This window comes from Ammospiza nelsoni, chromosome 5 (genome assembly GCF_027579445.1).
Source record: "Ammospiza nelsoni isolate bAmmNel1 chromosome 5, bAmmNel1.pri, whole genome shotgun sequence".
In the NCBI taxonomy this organism is placed as follows: domain Eukaryota; kingdom Metazoa; phylum Chordata; class Aves; order Passeriformes; family Passerellidae; genus Ammospiza; species Ammospiza nelsoni.
Window position 1 is genome coordinate 44,111,574 of NC_080637.1, and position 10,379 is coordinate 44,121,952.

General features: G+C 44.1%; 1 protein-coding gene across 1 annotated transcript; it reads left to right on the top strand.

The window, feature by feature from the left end:
* Positions 1-677: 677 nt before the first annotated feature.
* On the top strand, positions 678-10,379 carry SOCS2 (suppressor of cytokine signaling 2). The gene is made up of 3 exons (XM_059473210.1): positions 678-801; positions 1,277-1,553; positions 2,460-10,379. The coding sequence occupies exons 2-3, from the start codon at positions 1,409-1,411 to the stop codon at positions 2,906-2,908; spliced, it is 594 nt and encodes a 197-aa protein (XP_059329193.1). The 5' UTR covers positions 678-801; positions 1,277-1,408; the 3' UTR covers positions 2,909-10,379.

The following is a 10,379-nucleotide window of genomic DNA, read 5'->3' on the forward strand; positions in this document are numbered from 1 at the left end:
GGCGCTTCGCGGCTCGGCGCTGCCGGAGCCTCCTTTCACAAGGGGTCGCGCCCGGACACCGCTGGCAGGGCTGCTCCCACCTGCGCCCGTCGGCCCCACGCCCGCAGCCTCTCCCGGTGACAGGCGCACCTGCGCCCGGCCACCGAGCCGGGAGCTCGGCGCCGGGGAAGGAGGGATGGGCTTTGTCGAGGGGTTCCCGCGAGTCTGCCTACATCTATGGGGATAGAAACCCGTCAGAACACGCTATCAGTTGTCACTAGAGTTTAATTTAGAAAAGTTTCTGAGCTCCGCCGCGGAACTTGTTGGGGGAGGAACCACCTCAGCATAACCCCCTCACCTGGCGGGTGCTGCGCACCCGCAAGCAGAGACTGCCCGGTTCGCAAGCACCGGCGGGGGGCTCCCGGTCTTCCCGCAAGCCCCGTCCCTTCGCTCCAGCCAAGCCAGCTAGGCTCCCCCTCTCTGGTACTGCCCGGCTTTGTGTCGCTCCTGATGTGGCGGTGCACCAGGAGAGAAGAGGCTCTTTTTGTCCCTCTCGTTAGCTTCGGCCAAGAGGAAAGATTTTTTTTCCCCTCCCTAATATCAGCATTTAATGGAGCGGGAAAAGCATATTTCCTGCTCCGCGCTAATTATAGCGCGTCCTCCACCGCGCTGCCCCTTCCGTTCCCAAGCGGCCGGCGAGCCCCCGGAGCCGGCACTGCCGGCGCACTGGCTCCGCAGCTTCTCGGGTACTCCGCTGCCCGAGAGGAGGTCTCCCATCCCGGGAGCATGGCCCACGCCGGGCTTCCGTTCCCGTTCCTACAGGTACGACTTCGCGGATGACCTTACTGGAAGGAGTCCGTACGCACCGCAGCGTGGAACCCGGGCAGCGCCGGGGCTGGGACCACTGCCCTGCTGGTTACCTCTCCTCTCCCATACCTTTACGCGCTCTGCTCTCCCCCACGACCTCCTCCCGTCCCAAAAGTCCCAGAGCTGCCGGCCGGGCTCGCCTGCCCCGGCCGAGGGAGCGGGGTATCAGCGGGTTCGCCTTTGCGACAAAGCGAGACCACCGTCTCGGGACGCCGCCTCCGCCGAGTCCCCGGCGGAGAGGAGCCGAGGACAGGCTGGGTGGCGGGGGGAGGAGATGTCCCTCCCCCGCTCCGCCGGGAGGTGATCTCTCGCCTCGCGTCCCTCCTCTGGATGCTGGGAAGTTCCGAAGCGGGATCGCCAGAAACACGCTCTGCGTCGGGAGCGCCTCTCGCGGGGCTCGCCGCTAACCACGCTCTCTCTCCGCTCGCAGGCGGCGCCCGGGCCGGGGGCCGGGACCATGCGCCCAGCGCGGCGCTGAGCTCCGCGGCGGCCAAGCGGAGCCCTCTCCTGCCGGCAGCCCCCGACCTGCGGGCGAGCGGGGCCGCGCCCGCCGCCGCCGCCCATGACCCTGCGCTCCGCCGAGTCCCTGGAGAGCGCGGAGAGCTCCGGGGAGCGCTGGGGGCGCCCCGGGGCGGCGGCGCCCGTTGCCGAGGAGTGCCGTGAGGCGGAGCAGCTGGCCGCGGCTATGGAGGAGCTGCGGCGGGCAGGTAAGCCCGGGCGGCCGGGAAGGGGAAAGCGCCCGGGGCGCGGCGCTGTCCGGGGGGAAGGCAGAGCGGCGCGGCGGGGATCCCCACCGGGCCGAGGGGAACCGGGCGGCGGTGCGACGCCTGGCCATCGCCGCCCGGCGCTGCGAGGTCGCGTTCCCCCGGCGGAGAGGGGCGGCGACGACTCCGACCCTACGCGGACTGCGGCGGCCGAAGCGAAAGCGCCGGCAGCGCCGCGCCCCAGCGGCAGCCCGGGATCTGCGGCCGGGCGAGGGCCGGGCGCTGCCGCCGGCCGGGGCGGCCGCATCCCCTCGGCCCCGCGTACCTGCGCTCCCCTCGGCGGCGCGGCGGCGGCTCGCCCGGCCCCGCAGGACGCGGAGCTTGCTTGCGGGAGGAGGGAAGGGCTTTTTGTCTTCATCGCAGCCGCGTCAGGACCGCAGCTACCTCGCCGAAGTTGTTTTCTTATCCCTTAGCTTTCGATCGCTTGAGAAAGCTCATTTCAGCAGCAGCCTGCTCCGAGTTCCCCATAGCGGGCGTTGTGCGGGCTGCCAGCCCGTGCCTTGCTCTCCCGGCGGCAGAGCAGCGGGGAGCCGCGGGACGCGCCCCTGCCGCTTCAGGGGCGGCCCGCCGGGTCGGCGGCTCCGCTCTCGGCCCCGCAGGACGCTGCGGGAACGTTTGTGCATGTCTATGCCTACATGGGTAAATAAAAAGTGACCTGGAAAGCTCTGTCAAAACGAGATGCATTGTAAAACAAATGAATTTAAATAGCAAATAAAAATTTACTGTGCCTGCAGGACTTTAGCTTTCAAACAACAAAAGAAATGGGTGACTAGAAGTATATCAGCTAGAGAGCAGCTTTTCAAACAAACAGGAATAAACAAATCCCTTCTTTTTCTCATCTTTTAACAGGATGGTACTGGGGCAACATGACTGTTGCTGAAGCCAAAGAAAGGTTACAGGATGCCCCCGAAGGGACCTTTTTGGTTAGGGATAGTTCGCACTCAGAGTATCTACTGACTATATCAGTAAAAACGTCAGCGGGACCGACCAATCTACGTATAGAATATCAAGATGGCAAGTTTAGACTGGACTCTATCACTTGTGTCAGATCTAGACTTAAGCAGTTCAACAGCGTTGTGCATTTGATTGAGTACTATGTTCTCATGTGCAAGGATAGAACTGAAACACCTTCAAATGGAACAGTTCATCTTTACTTGAACAAACCCCTCTATACATCTGCTCCATCTCTGCAACACCGCTGCAGAATAGCTATAAACAAGAGCACAAATCAGATCTGGGAGCTGCCATTACCAACAAGACTAAAAGAGTACTTGAAAGAGTATCAATACCAGGTATAAATATATTTTCTAAATGCCTCTAGCACAGAGTAACTTTTGAATGCAATTCTTAAAATCAGCCAAAGAACTGAGTAACCAGTTGTACAACTCAGCATGGAATTCACTATCAAAACAGTGGCAGTTCTAGGGGAAAGGTTTTTATTTCAGATGCTACAAAGGGAGACTTTATGTAAAATAATCCCACTTTGCATCCTTGGAGGTTCAACAAGGTGGCATGCTATTCTTGCAAGAGAGAGAAGTGAGGACTCTATCCAGATTGTGTTGCTTTGTCAATAAAATGCTGCACTAACTATCAAATGCTTTCTGAAGCAGTGGGACCGGGAGAGACTTCATAAGTGGTCAGAGACATATGAGAGTTTACAAGTATCTCAGTTGTCTGATTCTAAGATTAATTTGGTGCTGGTGTTCATATAATCCTAAAAGCTTAACTAGATCACACACTGTGATAATCTTGCTAAAGTTATGCAACTAATCAAATCCAGTCAGAAAAATGATCATGTATTCAGTTTTTATTGAACTACTCTCCTGCTTTTCTGCAAGCAAAGGAGTACTGTAAGTAATCAGTCTAGAACATTGTTTTTCAAAGTTCTCTAAAAGCTGACCTTAAGAAGAAATGCCACATCTTTCACAGGAACCCAGTATATTGTTGATTATACCAGATTGGTATCCCAGAATCCTTAATGTGTTAACATCTTCACAGCGGTGATGTATCCATGCTATTATTATTAAGCCTCTTTTGGCTGAGGCTTTAGAACTATATACTTCAGACTTGCAGTTCCAATGTCAAAACATGGGTATCAGCAGTTATGTGTGTCTTCTACAGTGTAGAATGTTTTCTTCAGCCTGTTTCCCAAAATATGGGGAAATACGATGTGGAATTTTTTTATAAAGGGGTTGGTTTTCCTTTTTCTTCTTTTTTTTTCTTTAATTTTCTTTTTATTTCTTTATTTTATTTTATTTTATTTTATTTTATTTTATTTTATTTTATTTTATTTTATTTTATTTTATTTTATTTTATTTTATTTTATTTTATTTCTAAACTTCCAGTTCACCATTGTAGCTATCAGATGATTACTCAATAAAGTAAATCAAAGTGCACAACAATCTCCCAATCTTTTTACGTATGGATTTCTACCATTCAGGAAAGAGTGCTCTTATATAGGAACTTATATAATTTCCCAGCTAATACTCAGATAAATGCACATGTATCAGTGAGGATGAATAACCCTGCTTTGCCTTTGTTGTGCTGCTCAAAAGTATAGCTGGATTACATTCAGATTAATGGCTTAGAGACTGCCTGCTGAATTCCTGTAGTTGGGTATTAGCACAGGACATTGCTTTTTCTGTTTCAGTAGTCTTCTAAACAGAAAGAGGGACTAAGACCCTCAGTATCCATTCTTCAGCCCAAAGGTAAAGTATTTAATAGAAGAAACACACAGGATGAGAAAAATAGGAAAGCAGTAAGAGAGAAACAAGGACATAGACTCACCCTTAGTCAACAAATTAAAAGTTTTAATTCTTTCCCAAGCTTATTTGTTGATTAAAGCCAAGACCTGTGCTTGAACAAGGAGGGTTGTCAAGACTTGCTGTAATCTAGCTTTGCCCAGGCTGAAATAGAAACAACATAAAATAATGTTGTTTTCCTTGTGACTTAACTGCTTTGTTGTACTTTCAAGATGTTCTGTCCTTTCTTATAAACTCTGGGGCCCTGACCAGCTTATTTGTTGCATCTAAACTCCCAGTGTTACACACTCAGTTCTGTCTGTCTGTAACATCCTGGCAGAAATGAGTAGCAGAGCCATTGAGAAATAGAAGGCACCAAGAACATGAGGCAGAGTGGATGGTTCCTTGATATGACATATACTTGATATGTTCTTGTTCTTTCCATGGAAAAGGTGGGTTTCTCCTCTTCCATGGCTCAAATTTTCTGTCCCCATTTTAAACTCAATCTTTAGTATAGAAATAGGAAGAGGTTTTTTCTGAAAAACAAATCAAAATATTTTGTTATGTAAAATTTTCCCCATGTCTTGCCAAGATGTATTTGGAAGTCTTTCACATTATATGGTGGCCACCTTTTGGTTGCCATGCCCAAAGAGCTCTTGTATTCTAGGTATGTGTCATAACTACATGGTTCTTGTCATCAGTCTTGCTAAGATCTGCCACCCTCAGGCTGAGGAGCTTTTCCTGTGAGCAGAGTCTGTCAAAAAACTGTGTTCCTGGGAACACTTTTCATTCTGATGAATCTTTTCTTACAGTTCTTGCCTAGCTCTCTCCTGTGGTGAGAGAACTGCTGTATGGAATAACTTCCATCACAGTGACAAACCCTCTAATCTGCTACTGTGTTAACATTCTTCTTCTGTGCCTTTTCAGCCAGGATGATACACTTGGGGTCTCAATGGTAAACACATTCTGCTGAGGACCTTTAAAATAAATCCCTGGGGGTTTCACATCATGAATACCAGTGCGGGAGCAAGCAGACTGCGAAGATAAGAGCTTTGGGGTGCAATGAGACTGCTATGCTGCAGGTATAAGAAATGATTTGTGGCTTGTTGGTGTGAGCAGTCACAGGCCAAGTGTAGCCCACAGCAGAGCCAAACTCTGAGGAACAACAAGGGACCGATGCAGGGAAGCTTGCTGGGTTTTTTAATAACAGTTCTCCAAAGCACAAGGGCAATTGGCAGGCTGAGAACAAGGAGTGCTGGCAAAGTGAAAGGTGGTCATTCTTGTAACTAATCAAGTTACTGTGATGTGGAATCAAGTCACCAAACATTGAGCATACCGACCTAGACTTTGTATCATTTACATCAGATCCTGTGAGGAAAAGTAGGCTCTGTAACTCTAGTGTGTGCTCGAAGCTGTGAACAATATTTTAAACAGACTGGAGGGGGAACTAGTCCTCTTTGTATGAAAGCACAGTTCTTGTCCTCATTCGGATGCCAGTCCTAGGGTGATGCATTGCACTAGTAAAACTAAACCACAGTTTAGCTTGCAGAAAGCTTGGCTTCTTTCTAATGCAGCACAGAGGAATGACTTGTTCTGCTACAAAAAATCTGATGATAGAACATGATTAGATTTCAGCAGTACAAAGATCTTGCATGAAGACTTTGTGAATTTTCAGGCATAAAATTTTCAGACATGTTGTTCAAACATTTAAAAAATTTTTCAGTGTCTTTTTTTTTCTTTACCCTATAGTTGTTGCAGCTTGTTTGCAGCACTAGCTTTTAAATTGTGGGCCTTTCAGATTATAAAAATTACTTCTAACTGATGTATATCATCTTGAATTGCTAGTACAGAGTGTGCAGCAAAGCCAGTTTCACAGGTTCAATGCCCATGAGTCAAATCATGAAAAGGACTTTAATCCTATGCCTTTTTTCACCCCACGTACTGATTTGGTTTTTCTTTTTTGAGTCTTGGAGTTTTCCAGTTTATACCTGGAATGTTAGAAAACCTCTTCACTTTACTTAAATGAAATCTGAGAATCCTACAATCCTAAAAGGTGATGCTTAAAAAACCAACCAAAATAAACACAATTGCAATATGAATGATGAAAATTGAACTGGTGATAGTATTTAGTTTAGCACTAAACCTAGCAGAATGTGAACTAGGGCAGTATTTTAGTTGTGTGGGTATCTTCCTGCTGGCAGTATCACTTGAGACAGAAAACGGTTTGAGTACAAGATGAATGGGTAGAGTGGGAATGTAACCAAGCAGCTGTGCTCATTGCATTAGAAGTAATCTTATTTTAATCTGATCTTGTCATTATTGTCCTAATTATATTTTATGTAATCACATTCTAGATAAACAGTATCAAATTATTAGCAAGAAGAAAAAGTTGTTCACCAGAATATGGAGGGCAAAGGAGTTTTTTTATATCTTACAACAATGAGGAATTTACTCCTATAATGAGACTAAATCTCATCACCTTGAGAAAACAGAATCTACATTGCACAGGGAGGACAGAGTTCTGTAGTTGTGTGGATTTTGTACCTTAGCCAACTCTCATGTTTTAGCAAAATGTCCCTGCAGGTAAATTACCTTGTTAAAGATTGTTTAAAAACCTTTATTTATTTATATGCTCTTTTCAATAGTTTTTTCTTGTATTCTTGATAACAATCCTATTGATTTTTCCTTTGGCTATAATCTTAGGCACTAGTGGAAAGTAAGTCAAATGATATCAGGACTTTGCTCTCCTTAAGCCAAAACACATAATGGAAATAGGAAGAGATATCTTTAGACATTGGTATCATGTCTAAGAGTCATTTAAAATAAAGTAAAATAAAATTTCTGCCAACTTTGCAGTCATTAAAATAATTTTAAGTATTATATTTACTGCTAGAGGAAACAATGGCTTGAGGGGTTTTAAAAACTGTATTGCTAATTCTCAATAACAGTAAAAAAACTTTGTTGAAAGGAGAAATTTTATTTTAAAAATATAGAAATTAATGAAACTTTTACTATCTAAACCAAAGAATTTCTAAATAGAATAATAGAAGTTTGTTGAAAGGTCTGAGCTGGTTAGTTCTGTATACACAAAGGAAGTGGGGATGACAAGCTGCTGTGGTATCTCAGCCTAGCTCCTGAAAAGCACTTTTCTATTAGCATTAGATTCAGCAGGTCTCAGTATTTTGCTAAGCCATTAGCATGACTGAAAATGCCTGGAAAGAACATTCCACTGACACATAACTGGTCTGTTTACAACAACATGGCCATTTGCCACAGCATTGCTAAAACTGGGTCGTTTCTACAACAGGCTGAATATCAGTCAAAGGAAGGGGGAGGCAGACTTGGTTCAGGTGCTGACCATCACTGGTCCTTATCTCCTGTCTTAGAGAACACAAGCCAGGTGAAACACAGCTGCCAGGAACAAGATGAGAAAATATTCTGCTTTCTGAGGATTACTTTGTCTGGCTTTCATGTCTGAGAAGGCACTAAAGGGAAAGGACATGGAAAAGCCAGTAGCTCCTGTGAGAGGTGGTACTTCTCACAAGGTGTATCAAATAACTAACCACCTGGATGCTGAAGGGTGTACTAGTAGAGATTAAAGGTCATGGGGAATAACTAGTGTCAGTACAGTTTGAATCCACACATAGACAAAGTCTGGCTAGATTGCTCAATTTTGAGAAAAAAAAAATTAGCTTATGGCAAACTCAGTAAGTCCTGGTGCCAGGGTTACCAAGCAGGAGAGGGATTAACTGTGTTTATTGATCAGGTTATCTGCAGGGCTTTAAATTAGCCAGTGCCTCTGAGAAAGTTTACAGAAATACAAAAATATATTACCATAATTATGCTGATTGAGCTGCCTGATAAGTTGTGTATCTCATTCTACTTAGAATCTATTTTTAAAAACGGATTGCACCTGTGTTTCATTTTGTTTTCTTCCAGAACTGGAACCATTATTTTTCCATGAACTGAAATACCAAAATAATACCACTCCTTTTTATGGTATTAAGGAGGAATATGATGCTGGAGCAAAAGCCATTTATATTAGCATAAGGAATGAGCTGGCATTTAGTAGGACAAACTTAAAACAGGTAATATCCAGAAAAAGTTTAGTGGTGAGCGCTGCAAAGAACACAGTACATTAAAAAAAAAACCCCAAACAAACAAATTCAGTGCTTCTGTCTTGATTTCTCTTTCACTGGAGAGCAGGCTTTATGTAAGTAAATCCTTTTGATTCCAGTCAAACTGTTCTGTAACTGATGTTTCATAGCTGAGGTTTGCAGCTTGGTGCACTGTTAGCTAACAAATAGTAAATGCAGAGGCATGTTAGACACGGGGAAAGATTCAAAGCCCAGTGCAAATTCTTCTTCTATTTGGGTCAGGTTTAAAAACAGGATTTTATGAAAAATAGTTGTATTGTGGTAGCTGAAAGGGCAAAAATCCCCTTTCAAAGTGCTTTGTTACAATTTAACTGTCTTTAGATTGCAGCCCTGAAACAGGATCTGTTGGGCTGACTCACTGTACCCACACTCTGCCCCAGGGGGAATCTCCAAATTTGAGAGATTGCTCTGGACACCTTTTTAAACACATTTGTTTTTTTCTTACCCCGTTTGGCACATCTGGAGGGCAGAATATGTTGTGGATCAACTCTTACTGTTCAAGGGATTTTGAGCTGGTTGATTTTCTGTAGGAAGAGCACTAATAAAGACTGAGCTGTAATTTATCCATCTGTAAAGCAGTGGACTCGACATTCTGTAATTTCTCAGCATGGGGTGAAAAGTGGCTTATACTACAAATAGCATTGATAGGAACTTAAGCTGCAGTGAGGGCAATACCTTTGACTGGCTGCACTGCCAAAAAGAGAGAAATAAGTTAGTAAAGTGAGATCCTTGTCCAACTAGATTGCAGGGGATATGGCACAGCTCCTTCCTGAGCTGGAATGCTTCAGACGTGGATTTTCTGTGAGGGAAGCTGCTTGTGAGAGGCTTTCTGGAAATTTATCTGTTTCTTTTAACTCCCCTGACAGAGGATGCCTACTGCAGGATGCTTCACAAGCCTGCAGGCAGGCAGGTTTCATTTTGAAAGCGAACAAAATAGATGAAGTGAATTTTTAATAGAAGAGTATTTTTTTGTTTGAAATAGGATGCATGGGAAAGGTATAAGCAGTGGCAAATATCTTGTGAGGCTATCTGTAAAAACATTCCATGAATCATTGCTAGCTCCTGAAGTCTAACCTTACAGTAAGAACCTTTCAAAATATAATATATGAGTTTGTCCAGTTCAAATCCAGGGAAAGCAATAGAAGATTGCAAAAAGCAATAGCTATTCTCCCCCTAAACATAAGCAACCTTCCAGTCTTTTATCTAAAATATTAGAAAACCATTTCATATGCTGTAATTTGCAAATAAAGTAAGTTGGTTTTGTGAAAAGATTTCAGACTTCAATCTTTATTTAGTTTTAGTTATTTGCCAATGTTTCATTTTCAGGTTAATTAGTGAATTTTCTTTGTTCTCATATTAATAAAATGGTGCTTTACATTTAAAAAATAATTTAATAAGTCTGGAATAAATAATAAATAATGAGAAGCTTGCAGTATTTCATCTGTCTCCTCAAAGAATCTTTAAATTAAACTTAAAAATAGAGAACTACATTAATTAATATATTTAAAGGACTACAGATTCTGAAAAATACTGAGTCATGCTTTGCAAGTATTAATTACACTTTTTTTTACAATTCACTAGATTTTTAAAATGAAATATATAGTAAAGTTTTGCAGTGGATGCCTGCTTCCTTTTTATAACTCATTCAACTTCTTGCTAGAGATTATTTGTATCGTGGTAAAAAGCACTAGGAATTCATTGCAGTACTGCTAATAAACATTTATTTTTATTATGGAAACAAATGTAAATGTATAGACACTACAGAGTCACTTCAAACTCTATGTTTTAAGATGCTTTAGAACTTCGTATGTTATATTTTATCTACGTGCTGGACGTGCCTTTTAATAAACTACTACTTTTGAGGAAGTTCA

Bases quoted from the DNA above. Each gene is read 5' to 3' on its own strand.
- SOCS2 (XM_059473210.1), top strand. From the start codon at position 1,409: ATGACCCTGCGCTCCGCCGAGTCCCTGGAGAGCGCGGAGAGCTCCGGG. The intron at 1,554-2,459 runs GTAAGCCCGGGC...ATCTTTTAACAG, and splicing joins GGAGGAGCTGCGGCGGGCAG to GATGGTACTGGGGCAACATG.